Source organism: Macrosteles quadrilineatus, unplaced genomic scaffold, assembly GCF_028750875.1.
Source record: "Macrosteles quadrilineatus isolate MER2022 unplaced genomic scaffold, UCM_ALF_1.0 Scaffold_6__1_contigs__length_79288215, whole genome shotgun sequence".
NCBI classification, from domain to species: Eukaryota; Metazoa; Arthropoda; class Insecta; order Hemiptera; family Cicadellidae; genus Macrosteles; species Macrosteles quadrilineatus.
The window spans coordinates 67981688-67998879 of record NW_026542599.1 but is presented as its reverse complement, the minus strand read 5'-3'; the positions used below and the strand labels follow the sequence as shown (position 1 = coordinate 67998879).

The window sequence follows — 17192 nt, the reverse complement described above, 5'->3', positions numbered from 1 at the left end:
TGAAATCACGGAAGTGTTTAACTACAAAAGATCCAATACGATTTTAATACGATTTAAAGGTTCTTCCAAAGGAAGAGATACCAGATAACATACCAATAACAACTACGATGACGTACGGTATGGGAAATATTTTATTCGTTGAATGATCAACCATTTTATGTAACTAACGCAATTAATATCATTATTGTTTTTACATTTATTACTCTTTAAACAAAAAAACAATGCTAAATGCTCAAAATATGTATAGTTTCACTCAATTTATCGCAGTTAGATGAATTGGCGTAAGCCTTGAAAGTAACCGTCGATTTCAACGGGTTTCACCTAGTTGTATATAATACATCGCCGTCACCCACTGTTGCATGCTATTGCCATTTAGTGATTAAGGGGGTTGTTCGCCCTATCTTCATCCATATGTACCTTTTTTCAAAAACTATTAATGATAGCTGAATTATTTTTTTTTTTATATGACAGATCTAGTCTTTCTGCACATTTGGAATGTAAAAAATATAACCTTTTCAGTTGTTTGGAATCTGTTTAATTAAAAAAAATATATATTTTTAACATTTTAAATAAAAATTATAACATTTTTTTTTATTTTCACTGTTGGTAATTGTGATGTTTGTATTCATTCCAATTATAAATCCAGACAACTTTTATAAGCACAAAAAATTTCAAATTGATATCTTTAGCTGTTATTAAGAAAAAGGAACATATGTGCTAAAAAAAATAACTTTTGGAAAACCACAAATTACGGAAGGCTCTGTCCCAGCTGAAAAACAGCTGACATACTCTTATAAAATAATGTTTATACTATACTTAGGGCAAAAAAGTTTACTTATAGTTGTACATCGTTGGAAACGGGAAAATTCAGGCTACAAAATGGTAATTTACAATATATTTGAAAAACAATCTTTTTTAATTAACTAATAATATACAAAATTCAAAGTCTCCTCTGCCCCAGCTGGAAAACAGCTGACATACTCTAAAAAAATTATGTTCATACAGGGTGAATAAAAAGTCAAGACCCCCCCCATCTAATATTTTTCCAAGTAAATATACAGAGATATCCTTTTGGGGGCCGTGCAATCTTAGCAGGAAGTTTCATTTTATGATTTTGAAAATTTTGAGTGTCCCCCCCAAAAGGGGGATTTGGGGGCAACTCAAATATTTTAAATGTAAACCCCCTTCATGTGACACCAACATTTGACGGGCTACCATTTTAGATAGAGAAGAGATAGCGACCTCTAGTTTTCACCATTCTTTAAGTTTTTGTAAACACTTTAAAATGAGGTGTCACTTGAAGGGGGTTTACATTTAAAATATTTGAGTTACCCCCCAAATCCTCCCTTTTGGGGGGACACTCAAAAATTTCAAAATCATAAAATGAAACTTCCTGCTAAGGTTGCACGACCACCAAAAGGATATCTCTGTATATTTACTTGGAAAAATATTAGATGGGGGGTTCTTGACTTTTTATTCACCCTGTATAATATTTAGGGTCAATAACTTACTTACTGTTGAATATGGTTGGAAACAGGAGATTTAAGGCTACAAAATGGCAGTATAAAATCATATTTGGAATATTTTTTTAGTGCACCAACCCCCTTAAAATCGAATATAAACATTATGAATCAAATTAAACCCGTAGTTTTTACTGTATAAATGTCCAATGGAGTTTCCCTCTCTATCAATGCTAAAGCGGATATATTGTTGCAGATGTCTAACCTGAGTGTTAAGTCTTGAATTATGTTTTGTCTTTAGAGCAGGTGTAGAAAAACACGGAGTCACTATTCCAGAAACAGACGTTCTTGTAATCAGGTCGACAACAACGTTGTAGACGCGAGAGTGGCGTGATGTGTGGCATGATGTGACGGTGGCGTGATTTGACGTCATGAAGTGGATGTGTGGCATGATGTGACGTGATGAGGCGTTATATGACGTAATGTGACATGTTATCGTCTTGTATGACATGATGTGGACTGGTATGGTGCGGTGTAAAGAAGTGTGGCGTGGTATGACGTGGTGTGACTTAATGTGACGTATTTTGGACATTATAAAACAATTGTTTAACGTAATCTAGCCCCATAAGTTATTGGATGCAACATTGTTTTCAAAAGTTGAATGACGAATTTATAAAAAAAATTTAGATGTCTTCAACTTACAAATCGGATCCTTCTGATCTTGAGTAGTTCAGAAGGCTTTGAACAATACTGTATACACCTTGCATTGAACACGAACACTCCCTGTAGATACCTTCAGGCGAAGCACGAGTCTACTGAATACAATAGCGTGTTCTGCAATACTGGAAAATGAACATTGTGGAATTTTCCACAAGGATAATAATTGTCTTGAAACAATTGACATGTTTAGACGGTGGATATAGTGTTTTATCCGTAAACAAAACCGTTTTATATGTGCGTTTTTCCTTAATCCTAGTTGTATTAGTCATCAGTGAGACCGTCTAGACAATAAGGGTCCATAAAAGTCAAAATATAAAATGTTACAAAAAATATATAACTAGTGTACCTGTAGCTCGAACTCGAGTAATTGCAAAGTATTTCAGGCGTTAGTTCAACACGAATAACAGGCATAATTTCCGATGACTGAAAAGAGTCAACTCAAAGGTATTTAAATCAATCACTCCACTCCAGTTGTCGAAACTACCAAACTACGACCTCAATCTGAAAACGAACGCTCTTGTGTGTATCATGTGTTTACTATCAACAGCTGTTGTAGTATATAATTAATACAACTTCGTCAGTTTAAGTAAACAAAATATTTTATTCTTAAGAACTGTATTGGCATTTTGATGCCCTGTGGGGCAAAGCCCAAGGACGTTTATCACAGGAATTGGTGAAAGGCGGCGTCTACATCACAAATTCTTAATTTTGACACCTGGTTTGTACAAATTCGTCCGTTATTAGGAAGAGTAGTGTTTCGTAGAAATTTCTATAAGGATTGTATATCTAACCATTGCATTTAAAGCACTTCACAGAGATTGGCAATTGGCAATGGGAAAATAGGTACTACTTTATGAACTAAGGAATCTGGTTAAACTCACTCATATTTTCTATACAAAAGTTTGACGAAACCTCTTTTTGGAACATATGCTACCCTCAAACCCCTTTCAACGATTCCATGAATTGGCTTGGTTCGCAAAATCGTGCAAATAATTATTGTTGTGCACGTTCAATCATTCAACTTTCACTGATTATGAATGTTTTCATAATCTTTGGCTCTTGGGGAACCTACAAGCCTAAAATGACTACTGCACCATGACCATGACTACTGCATGGTTGCATGTAAATCCAGATCTATAGATGTACCCATAAATACGAGTACTACGGTAATACAGCAAATAACTTTTATTTCATGAGAATGGTAAATAAAAGTATTTATTATATTAATCCAAGCCAATCTCTATTCCTACCCTTACAACCCAAACTGACGGTACAAATTATAACATACGGATAGTAAACTAAAAGTAAGAAAATTAACGATTGTCGATTCTTTTTACTTCACTTTACCTATCGATATTGTGGAGTGTGTAGAAGTAAAACATCCTTAACTTTCAAAAGTGGATGCTATACAACTTTAGAAATATTTTAGCACTCCTGTTTTCTAACATTTTGAATAAGAATGCACTTTATGTTCGTAAACCAGTATGCGTAGAGCAACCAAGTGCCCAGCTAAAATTTACCACAATATTAATTGAGAGCTCACGTATTAGCGAGTTATAATTTAAAAACCTTCCAAGATACATTGAAAAGAGTTAATTTAAATCCAAAATTTTAAGCGTCGTCAGTTTTCTGTTTTTAATGCTTTACTTCACATTTAATAAATAATGTATTCAAATTAACCAACAATTTAGCCCTGGTCGGCAACGCATTAAATGGCCACTTCAGCAGAGCAGACCTTATGAATGAGATTCCAACACCGACGCACGCTCACGCACACGCACAGTGTGACGTTGCGTAGTAAAGTTGTAGTAGTAATTGATATTGACCTGACTCCTCCAAGCCTCCCCTTTTAACCCAGGGCAAACTTCTAACTGTACTTTAAACCGACTTGTTGCTCGAGAAATGTCCCGTTTGTGAACAGTTTTCGTTGATTTTGCAGCATTAATAAAACCATTTGTTTCTCGAAATTTGTCGTAATCTCACTTGATAGTCGTACTTTATTGCTATGGAAAATTAATATACAGGGTATAATTTTTCCGCTACCCAAATTAAAAGTACTGTCATACACATTTTAATGACCAAGCAAGTTTACTATGTTGGTATCATTGTTTTCTTTACTTCATTGCCGATGAGCTGATATTCATAGTTAGCTATGATGTTCAGTGCTATTGGGAATCTACTGTAAATACTGTAACTTGTTTTTTTATTTTAGTTTGCAATTTTTTTTGTTTTACGTGAAAATTAGGAAAGAAAATGTACATATCCTTACAAATCCCTTTTTAATTTCCACGTCAGTTTTTTAGGTCAGATAAACTGACAAATTAGCAAGTACAAGCCGGTAAGAACAGTATATTGGAATTTACATTGCAAAGTTAATGGTTGATTTGATTGGACACATATTGTATTTCCTCTTAGTAAGCCGAGCTTAAGCCATCAACCCAGATGTAGTTGAGAAGCTTTAACTGTTTGAGATAATCCCTATTGTCTAATAGATCTAACAAATCTTTACTTCTTACACCAATCGATTCTTTTCATCTATTGCTAGTGGATTATGTTATTGAAAAAATTGTGAAACAAAATCGGTTAGGTTTAAAGTATTTACCTATATTGACTGCTTTACTTACTTGGTGTATCTACTCTACCGGTCTACTATTGTAAAGTATGTTTGATATGAAAAGAACATAATATTGGATAACTTATACGGCCTCAGATTTTATTCGCTATCATCAAAAGTGGTTAAAGTAGTTGTTCAATTGTTGTGTGTTTTTCTGGCTACTTTTAGATTGTGGGCTAATCTTGTCAACCACTTTCGTGAAAACAAGACCAGGTTTAAGATCTCTTAGCGTGAAAGGGATAATCTCTTTTCAGGTCGTTCTAATAGAGTGCCACCACTATAACATTTTGCCCTATATAAGTTAGGTTAAGTCAGGTTGGGTCAGTTGTATTAGGTTAGGTTAGGTTAGGCTAGTGTACATAACCTCCATTTGCATATGCGAATTTTGACAGTGGCAGTCCTCTTATACTTCTCTTCTCTTACTTGTTTCACTAACCCATCCACAATCCACAACACAGATTCGCCAAGAAAAAACATAAGTCAATTTTCCACACCCCCATAAAAAGTCCAAGTGCAACATACTCAAGGTCGGCGTTGCAAACTTCAACCGTTGCAATTCGAAAGGGAGCCAAATCAATTGCTTGTCTCGCATGCGTGGTTTTCACTTTGCATTCTTCGTTATTATTCTGCGCCTCGTTCCAGTCACCAATTTGTATTTTGTCCCGTTGGTTTCCACTCGGGGATAATTGATCTTCGATGGTCCGCGTCGCGTTGAGGCGGGTCAGTTTTTCAATGTCAGTCCGGTTTTTCTCCGGCAAACTCCTACGCGAGTATTGGACTTCTGGATTAGCTCGTGTTTTTGAACATTGCTAGTTTGATGAGTTCTTTAAATAGTTCTAAATGTCCGGGTGGGATTTTCTGATGACTGGGAGTACAGAAGGGGAAACTTGTTTATGTAGACCAATCAGATGGCTGTAATTTATTGAACGTTGGGTTGTAACATGATCATTCAGTACAATACATTCAACAATACACAATACTCAATACAACCAACTTAGCACAACACACCTCCCATATGATTGTAATTTCAAAACTAATCACACAGAATAGTTATTTGTGTAACTAGCGAGCAAAGTGACACTTTGCGCTCGTGTTACACATTATATTTTCCTAAAGTTACTATAAAGCATAGAAATAATTAGTATTTCAAACAATATACGACACGTTTTTAGGTTAGGTTAAATCCAAGAAATAACAAAATGAGAAACTGCACTAGCTGATCGTAGCCGTAGTATCTAAGTATTGCCAACTTGTTCAAACGTACACGGATTAGTGCATACTAAAAGCACGTTGTTTGTGTTGTTTGGTTGAAATACTGCAGTGCGGCAATACAACAAATACTTTACGTGCTACAAATATGTTCAAGGAATCCCACGCTGGCAGGTAACTGGAGGGAAAAGAAACCCCGAAACCAAAAAGCACCTAGGTCCAGCATCTAACAACCTAGGTTGGCCCACAACAACTTTAGCCCAAGAGCACTGGACCATTTCAGCTTGTTTACTGACAATTATTCTCCATTGTCCACGGTGTTTCTAGGAGGCATCTGCTGGTCCGCCATGGTCCGCGACGGTCGCTGCACGGAGCTTCTGGACGAGAAGGTGACAAGAGAGGAGTGTTGCGCCTCCAAGGGGGTTGGAACAGCCTGGAGTCCGGAGGATCTTGACGCCGGAGCACTATTCTTCTGGAGAGTGTTGGGCGGCGGAGTGCCTTGTCACCCTTGTAAAGGTATGTCTACTCTTCTCATGCACTTCAATGAAGCAAATGCATGGCTTTCACCTTTATAATTTATTGCGCTCATTTTATCATTTTCATTTTCCATTTCTTCTCCAGGCTCATCGTCGTGCATGCTTAGTGGAGAACTCACTGAGGCATTAGGGAATCCAATTTATACAGACTTTGATATTGTGGGTCTTATTTTCTCATTTTAAATTTTCTTGCCTCTATATGCAGTCTTATCTTCAAATCTCCATTGCGATATTCCAACGAGTGAAGAATCTTACGGGGCTTTAGAAGATTAGGGAATCAGATTTATTAAAACGTTGTTATTTTGGCATTAATTAATTATTTTAGTTTTCGTGTCTCTAGGTATTTATTCTTCGTGTCACTCCACTATTTTCTTGCCTCTATATACAGTCTTTTCCTCAAATCTTCATTGCGACAATCCAATTACTGAAGAATATTATGGGCCTTTAGAGAATTGAGAATCAAATTTATTAAGACTTTGGATATTTAGTACAGTGCGCATTTCTTTATGTTTATCTTCATCTTATCTCCATGCATTAGCTTTTCCTTCATATCGTCATACCTCTAAGTGGAAAACCCTTTGAAGCCTTAGGAAATCATGTAATCAAACTTATTCAAACATTTAAACATTGGGACACTTTTTCTCACTTTCATCATCCTCTTTCTCTTCAGGTTTTTTCGTTCATCGTATCACATTGTTCATATTGACTGGATAGCCCAATAAACAATTAGGGAGTCATTGTCTCATTGTCAATCTTATTCCGGGCTTAACTTAAGGACTCTCATTTTCTTACTTTAATGTTTCTCTTCCAGAGAAATTTGTATTTTTATGTCTCTATTGAGTGAGAACCGATCGAGACTTTAGAGAATAAGGTGTTCAAACTTCAGATTTTGGTAGGCTTGGTTCTGAGATTATTTTACTATTAACGGCTTGCCACTTAAATCCATCATGAGGTGAATTTAAACGAAACTTTGTTCAAAAATGTTTCTTTTTCTGTCGGCAATCCTAACCCAACGATATAGTGTCAGGCTTATACGTTTGTTTATACGGACAACAGTGTAAAATCTCGCATTATTATGTACCCGAATATAATTTCTATACAAATTAAACCTTGTGTAAGTTCTACATTCAGCTGACATCACGTGTTATTCATGCTGAGTTCCAAACAATTAACCATACAACATTTACAAGTAAACACAATTTCTTGGATTATCATCAAAGTAATTTTCCATCAGTTTCACAATACCTCTTCAATATTCCCAAATGTAAACCATTACTCTTCAAGAAACTAACTACACCTAGGTCATAAACGTTCATCTACAAATCTCTGTACAACTCTGCATCATTTTCACTCCCTCAAACATTTCACGCCGTCGCCCATCACGTGACCAGCCACCGGCCCCCGCTCACGGTAGGACCGGGTTTTAACTGTCTGCACACGAATGCAACCTCGTATCTGTTGAGGCATGACCCATTAGCGATCGGTTCCGATGCACCTTCCAAAGGACCGGGGAGGGGAGTCCAACCTCCAGCCTCACCTGACAGTCACCGGCGGGGCGCCCCAGGAGCTGGTCCTGGGTCGTTGTCCTTCGTTTTGCATTCGCTGAGGAAAGGTATTGTTTGGAGGTGTCACCGACTTTTACTTTCGATTTTAGCTGCTTCTAATTTTCTTCTTTTCGTTTGCCAATTTTGCTTAAGAAACCATGGAGAATGATAGTTGACCATGGAGACTGCTTTGTCAGCTTTTGCGTTAGGTTTTAGTTTTGTTCGAATCAATTGTCTCATGGGGTTTGAAACAGAACAATGAGTCCCCCATAGACATTGGATTTGATTTAAGTTTAGTGTTACTGTGGTTGGAGTGGTTTGAAAATATGAAATTAAATTTCTTTGAAAACGGAATTTAAATTTTTCCTTTTTTTATCTTATGTGGTATGTATGGTGAGTTAGCCTAGGTTAGGTATTGGAGTTTCCCATGTTAGAATTGTTAGCCTGAATTTGTACTTCATGGTAAATTATACTTAAGGAATTTGATTAATGTGTAGACAGAATAAACATCCACCTGAAGATTGTTTGTGAAAATCATACAATTTAACTGTCGAAAACAATTCATAGGCTTTGAAGGAAATAATTTTAGTTGTATAAGTTTGTTAAATCGAAATAATATTTCTATAACCCCACGCCAAAGTGAATCTGTATATATAGTAAATTTAATCTCTAAGTTGAATCTTTTCTCTTCGAGTTAACCTACTGGAATTCGATATGCCACGTGTACGGTTTAAGAACCTGTTCATAGGAAATCATTAAACACACACTTATAACTGTATTTTGGTCAACAAATTTATTAGTTTTAATTTTGATTTTTTACATTTTTTTAACAGCAAAAATATTTTCCAATATATTATAAAAGTCGTGATATATCTTCCTCCTACCCGCTTGTAGCCTACTTGCCAGCGGTGCATCGTGGCAAGAGCCAAATTGCTCTATTTTCATAACTTTTCAATTTCTAATTATGTTTAGCTTTCAGGTTATTTGTTATTTATCTTTTTCAACTTCATAACTGACTATTTTTTAAATGAGTAGGATAATAAAAAAAATAACAACTCGTATTATCAAAAAATAACCTCCATAAGGAGTTAGCAAAAATTACAATTACAATTACAAAGTTACAATACAGATACAAGTATAGTCAAAAATGTAGATACAAAAATTAATATCATCTGCAAATTAAATAAATTTGTTAATATGCCACTTGATAATATTAAAACATATAACACAGTGATGTAAATTATTATTTTAATAAATAAAAAATTACCCTTTATCAGTTCCGTCTCAAATAAGACTGCAAAACTGAAAAGTAGTGTGTAATTTACGTTTGCTGATTTAACAACAATGTAGGGTGGAACGGAATGAGATACTGAAACCTCTATTGTAGTGATTATTCAAACTACAAAATCACACTTAAATCTTAAATGTAAATGGCATAATCATTATTTTCACCATGCAGTTTTTTTAGAGTTTAAGATACATTTAGCACTAGAGGGTGTTCATCTGTACTTACCACAAAATCATATGAAAATATATTTTACCTACGACCGCTTTTTTAAAGTAGCCCAGTAGTAGTAGTTAAGTTCTTAGAATTAAAGTTCCTCGTTTTTCTTTTTGTGAGTAACTACAAAATCACACTTAAATTTTAAATGTAAATGGCATATAAATAATTTTCACCATTCAGCTGTATTATTATTTCATTATTGTTTAGCATTGTTTACTCTCATAACAGCATAGTTATTCTTACAACACCGGTAACGGACCAATGAAGTTCAAGGATTGAGAGAGAATAAGTAAAATTGTATGCTTCGAACGTGAACTAATCAGCTGTTTAGACCAATTTAATTGTTGATGAGTGTTTCGATTAGTTGCACACCGTCAGTGGCATTGAGGTTATAAACGAAAACATAAACTCTCTTAGAAGTTATGAGTAGTAATTGTTAGTAATTAATTAGTTACTAAAAAAACTGTCGTAGGTAAAGTAGTGTACGCAACTCGCGTAAATAGTCTTAACGCAATCGTTGCGTAAACTACTATTAACCTGGAAAAGTTTTAACGTTTATGTTTAACATATTTTTCAATCTATCTTAAACGATTTTTACGGTATTAGTAATTTTAGACAATAACCGTACAGAAAATAAAGTATATGAAGCAGAAAGCATTAGCACTACAGTATACTTCATTACTTCAACGGAGCCAATGATTCATGAACCGTTAGAATTCTTGAAGCACCCAGGCTTGAAGCAAGGTGGTATGTAACTAAAAAGATCATAGTGGTTTATTGAATCTTATATTTGAAACACCCCCACCACAGCAAACCTGCAGACTAAGTGAATTTTCATTTACCTGAATTGATTTGAAATTAAATCTATTTAAATAACAATAGGTTTAACGAGTACCTACGTTTGCTACTACAGGGAGGCTAATAAAGAGTTTTTTTTTTAGTAAAATAGTAGTATCTTAGTATAAAATAAATAAATTCGCCAATTTTGATCAAAATATTTCCATAAACAAACAAACTACATCATTTACAATATTTTCCATAAGAAAAACATTGGAATTTTAAATTTGGATTTTTTTATTTTCTCTGTAACCAATAATTGTACACAAACACTTTAAACTAAATTATTTTTTACCTATTTAAAATAGAGAGAAATTGGGAAATTTTGTGTTTTGAGGGTCAAAAATGAGAAAAATTCATTTTTACTCCATAAAACCCCCCGTAAAACCCTGTCCCCATGGTCTGATCGTGCTGGTTCGCGAACTCATTCAATTTTATTCCGCCCTACACCTTCAATGTAGCAGAATATATGTCATAATTTCGACTTTAAAAACGCTTGTAGACAATCCACTAACATGTTTAAGTTCCAAGTTAAGAATGATCAAATGTAGGTCAAGTAAGTGACTGATGTAAAGTTAAGTTTTTTCTTGTACATTTTCATCGAAATTAACAGTAAATGCAAGACTATAATCCTATTATGTAAACTATAGAATTTAAAGCTTCTTATAAACTTATTTCAGCATAAAAATCTAAAAGATAAATATAATTTTGTTATTAGAACGCTCTATAAAGGTAACTAGTGTCCCTGTTGCTCGAAATCGAGCAAGTGCTAAGTATTACAGGTGTTATTTTAAACGAATAACAGTCATAATTTTTTATGACTTTATAAAAATTCAAATCAAAGATAATGGAATACTCAAGATGTACATAACAGATTGATATAATCAACATTTCTTGTAAATATCCTATCATTTTTCAAAAGCTGATCTGGTTTTTTAGTGTTTTCAACAAATAGCCTTACTCATAGCCGCTTTAGGTTGTCCATAATAACGATTATAAATATAAAAAAAACACATTATTTCTATTTCTTCTCCTTGGTGGTGTTCTACGACTTTCTTATGTTTCCATAGTTTGCAAATCGGCTCTTTCAATGATTACTAAGAAACGCAGCATAGTGTTAATTCAGTTTTCTTTTTAGTATATAAATTTATCCAGGCTCTCTCGTTTTTTCCATTGCAATATTTACGCCAACCCAAATTCAAATAGTAACTATTTCATTTCAACCAAAGAAGTAAATTTGTGTAGCTAACTAACTGTTAAATTAGCAAATTTATTGACTGTTTACAATTACCATATGTTCTTCTTCTCACTTTTAATATCTGACAACAGCTGGAGTTTCAAAACAGTTGTTGTTTCCCATGTTAATCTTATGGAGAAATATGAACTTTTAAAGGGCCCCAGTACCTCACCCTCTAATTATTTCCAAAAAAAGAAAGTTTCCTGCACAACTTCACGTTACGCTCTTTCCAATGACACCAAGAACACGTAAATCGGTTCAGTAGTTTCGGAGGAGTAATTGTCACAAAAAACCTGCTTGCGTATTAAATAAGTATAGATTGATCTATGTTAACTTTGGGTAAAAAACTAGCTACGACTGGTCCATTTATATATGGGATGGCTACTTCAGTATAAGGAGTTAATATAAAAATTTTAGAGTATGAACCGTAAATGGTGGGTATAAAGCACATTAGATTTTAGCACTCAAATATCACTTCAAACTGCCACATCAGCAGATCAGCTGTTGCAAGGTCATTTGCTGCAGTTGTGATTAAGGACTTTAGTGTCCCCCCTCCCCCCCCCCCTAGCCAGGGTCTCCCACTCATAACTGCTTATAATATTACTCAGCAGAAAAAGTGGCACGTCACCCATCACGATGCACCCACCACTTCAGCCGAGTGGAACTTGCCTCTTTTGGATTTGAATGCAAAAATAAACAGCACCACTTGCATTGTTGGAGATACAATTGTAACTTTACGGTTAGTGAAGACACAAAGAATTTAGATCAAAATACATGGGATTTCTTGGATTTTGGTTGGTGTTTGTCGAAAATTCGTCGGAGATATGCACTTTTATGTAAACTAAGATTAAGATGTATTTAATTTTTGATGGCGATAGTCAACATAGAGTGTTTAAGACCAATGTACATAGTGAATTGAGAATTTCAATACCAATTCAAAACACCGATTTACAAGTTTTGAAATGTTGCGTCATATTATTTTTGGATTTATAAAAAGTTGTAGGATTCAATTCCATGAGTCAAGATTGTAAGGGAGATTTTGTGGAGTTTGGTGAAATATAATTATTAGTATATGAGATGAAAATAAAGTTTGCCAAGAGTTTACTATAGCCAATAAAACCCTCTTAATAAGAGGTGTAAACTTGGTGATTAAAAAAAAAACGATTGGTTATTTTCTTACGTTTTGACCTTCGAGTAAGCAGTAAAATCTACCATGTAATAATTATCACAACTATGGTTTGCTAAAACTAGTTTAAATTTAAATTCAAAATCTGACTGGTTGGTGATTTTAAATCTATAACCGCTGTAAGGTTATAAAAATATAACTACTGTAGTTGAATGTGTTTCTAATTGAAGGTAACCTGTTGAACAACATTGTTCATTAATAAACGTTAAGCTTCAACAGAGCGCTATTTTTATATTTGATTTTTATTCCCCATACTCAAAGAAATTTCTCAAATGTATTAAATTAATTAACGAGCTGCTGAGCCCGTGCTTCATAATGGGATTAATATCCAGTATAGTAGAAGAGGGTAGTCCTCTAAATAATAAAACTTCTTAATAGCCTACTTAAAAGCACAGTATAATGTTAGTTCTTCAAAAATTTAATCAAATCTAGAATTATTTTTTAACTATGAAACAATATTAAATAGTTGCTTTAGAATAAAAATTAGTTTTACTACAAATCAAAACTCATTTAGCTTTGTCAATTCTAATTAATGTACCAAACAATGTTCTTGAATGCTCTTACAGAAAGGATGTGCGTCCGAATAGCAAAAATTAAATCGATAAAAGAATTTGTTGGGTTTTCAGATTCAAGAGTTGACCCCTAAATATTTATTTTCTGATGCATAAGTGGGTATTAATTTAAAGCTCTTATCCTATAGATGTGCCTTTTCCGAGTTTGGATTATATCCGTGAAAGCCCTTCGTCCTATGGGCTTTTAAAATTTCAGAGTTAGTGTTGAATTATGATGTCAATCATCTGGACTTTGTCAAATTTACTTTTGTTTACATCAAAACAGATGGCCATGATACAATTTTACTTTTCATCCATATAAATATGGGATAATCGTTACAGTTTTGATGTTTTAGTGAATCCAAGTAAAATATTGTAATGTTTTTGTATAAAATGTAAAGAAGAAAATGACTTACGTGTAGTTTTGTGACGATTTTCTGTTTTCATAGGGTGTTGTGTTTCCATAGTATGTTTTATTGATGTTTTAGTGATTTCAAGTAAAATATTGTAATGATATACTATCCTATACTATAATACGAGCAAAGTCTGTTTTTCTGTATTATATTAAAAACCAATTAATTCGTAATCTTTGCTTAATTGTGTAGCATATAATAAATGTTAGACCTACCGTTGATCATGTAAATACTCGTACAAATAAATTGACACTATATACGACATCTGTTTCCAAATACTGGATTTGTGTCACGCGCTGAATGTTTGCATCTGTTAATTTAATGGCATCATACAGTATCAGAAACTAATTTAAAATGTTAGCATCAGCCGCTGGACTTAAACAAAATTTAAATATAATTTATAAAAACTGACACACAATAACAATACCGACGCCAACGTTCCTTTCCTCTCAACATGATTTTTATAAAAGGAAAGAGTACAACATTAATGCAATTAATACAATTAATTAACGAGGGTTCCATTAATGTACTTGTCAGGCTACCAGACATAACAGAATAAAACAAAACAAAAAATAGCAACAAATCAATATAAAAAATGAAAATCTTACTAATCTTATGAATGTGAAAGTTTGTGTGTTTGTTTGTTTGTTTGAAGTTCAATCACGCATTAACTACTGGACGGATTGGGCTGAGATTTGGCATGATTATGCTAACATTACCGATTAACATATAGGCATATTCTTATCACAAAAAGCTTTTCGGGCTCCGCCCCAGTGGCTCTGTAGTTCCCCATGTTAACCTTATGAGTATTCATATTTAAAGGGAATAAAAGAATTTAGCCAGATGTTTCAACTTAAAAAGGTTGGCCCTATGGTATGCAAAAGCATTAAAAGTTATAAGATTTACCAACAGGAAGCAGCACTATTACTTTTTTGCATTTATGGAAACAGCTAATTTGAACTAAGCAACAACAAAAAACTATGATATGAAATGAGAACTGTCAAAGTAGTTTACCGTTACTTTTAGGATTTTAATTTCATAAATCATTTGTGATATTTTGCGAATCTTTAACAATTTATTTTTCTCTATCGTTTAGGTGAAGTGGTATGGTAGACGTGTAATACTATAGTATACCGTAAGTTTAAAGAAGCATTTTTTTTCAAATCGTGTCCTCCCTCATTGCAAACGCAAAACTTGAGTATAACTGCAATACACATTTTATACTTATATGCAAATCCCGTACGAAGGACGGGTACTCTGCTAGTTAACAATAAACCACGAAGAATCAGGAACATCCGGAGTTACTGGGCATTCCTAGATGTTCAGACCAAAGTTAAGTCCATATTAAATCAAATCACTTTGATACGAAGAAATTCAACAGTATCCCGGCACTCCTTGCGAGTGATAAAATTGCAAACATAAAAAATTTTAAATAGTGTATCTGGATTTTTATTTTGCCAAATGGGTAAAACCATAGAGAAAAGAATTAAATATATACCGTCAACCGTTCTGCGTTTATCAAAGGTTCTGGCTCACACCTCTGGGAGCGCCATGTAGTTACGGGGAACGCGCTACGTAACAACACGGCGCTTCCAGTGGTGTGCGCCAGAACCTATGGTAACCATGGTAACCACAGCACGGGTGACAGTCTATATTTAATTCTTTTTGTCTATGGTAAAACTGCGTAATTTACAGTGGCGCATACTAGCTTAATTAAGATTTATAAACAGCTATCAAATAATATATTCCCAGATAGATTGAAACATCTACTCTTTGAAACTCAAATAATGAGTCCACATTAATGAGGTGTTACCGTATGAATACCAATTTGTGATCATTTCTACAGAATAATGACTTTGTTTTCTTGGAGGTTATGCACTCTAATCATCCAAATGAATATTCCGTGAAATGAATAATTATTCATGTTAAATGGTGGGTCAACCCAGGTCAACCTCGTAGGTGGAACAGGTATTCTGCTCACATTGAATATACTATAAATATTGCATTGAGCGGACTTTAAGTAAATATTGCAAAATATTTCTGAGGAAATATGCCTATTTCTCATTTTAAATCCCCCAGAACAATAATTTTCGTGTTGATAATTGGTCCTCAATAATCCAGCTGAATTTGGCGAGTAAAAAAGATAACCTAGATTAGTACGAAGAGCGGTAAATATAGTACCTATGCCTATGAAAACACGTTTCGTTACATTCTTGTCTAATATATTTTTTCAGATTTCCAAAGGATGAATCACTTACCTAGATCAATGTGTATTATTGGCTCTAATAATGACTATGAACTATAATAAATTTAACTTATTTTACTAGGCAGTTGTTCTTAGCAATCTTCCGATCCTGATTTCGTATGATGTGGATCTTTTAAATTTATTAGACTTATAGATATACTCTTTGATCTATTCAACACAAGTGACCCGTAGGAAAACATTTCAAGGGGCCACTAGTGAAACTACCAAACAAATAATTCAACGACAATAGTATATTTCGTACCTAGCACCGAAAATGCGGGTTTCATGGTTCGAGATCATTTTTAAGTTCAAGACAAAGTCGAATTTATACTATTTTTCACCACACTAGCAAAATGTAGCTTTCAGCCTCTAACCAATTAACTACTCCAATTAACGTTTGTTAAACATCTAAAAACATCGTAGTGTTGTGAAAATATCCTACTAATATTATAAATGAGAAAGTTTGGATGTATGGATGTATGGATGGATGTATGGATGTATGGATGTATGTTTGTGACAAGTGAGAACGAAAAATACTTGTCGGATTGGGCTGAAATTTTGCATGATGATAGCTCACATTCCCGATTAACATATAGGCATATTCTTATTTCAAAAATCCTTTCGGGCTCCGCCCCAGTGGCTCTGGAGTTTCCCATGTTAACCTTATGAGAAATGGAATTATTGAATCTTAACAGCTGTTTCAATTAAACAAGTTGGTTCTGTTCTATGATGTTCATTAGCATTAAAGTTACAAGGATTACCAACAGGGTGCAGCACTATTATTTCTTTTACATTTATGACAACAGCTAATTTGCAACCAAAAGGTGAGTGAGCGTAGCGAACGAACTTCAACCTGGAGGCGAGTTAGCGTAGCGAACGAGCTAACCTGAAGGCAAGTGAGCGCAGCGAACGAGCTCCAACCTAAAGGTGAGTGAGCGTAGCGAACGAGCTCCAACCTAAAGGTGAGTGAGCGTAGCGAACAAACTTCAACCAGGACGTGATTGAGCCATGCGAACGAGATAATCTTGAAAATTAAGAAGTTAAACGGGGCAAAGCCCGCGGGTTACAGCTAGTCTTGTATAAGTCTATGTGTATTACTCATTAATCTTAAAATTGAGGGAATAGCTCAACTTAAA

At 34.3% G+C, this 17192-nt stretch overlaps 1 protein-coding gene across 1 annotated transcript in view; it reads left to right on the top strand.

Annotated features, from left to right (window-relative positions):
• LOC128997603 (uncharacterized) overlaps window positions 1-17192 on the top strand; it is a 105030-nt gene that overhangs the window by 64758 nt on the left and 23080 nt on the right. The window contains exon 2 of the mRNA XM_054423242.1: window positions 6331-6519. Coding sequence (XP_054279217.1) covers window positions 6331-6519 — 189 coding nt within the window. The remainder of the gene's footprint in view (window positions 1-6330; window positions 6520-17192) is intronic.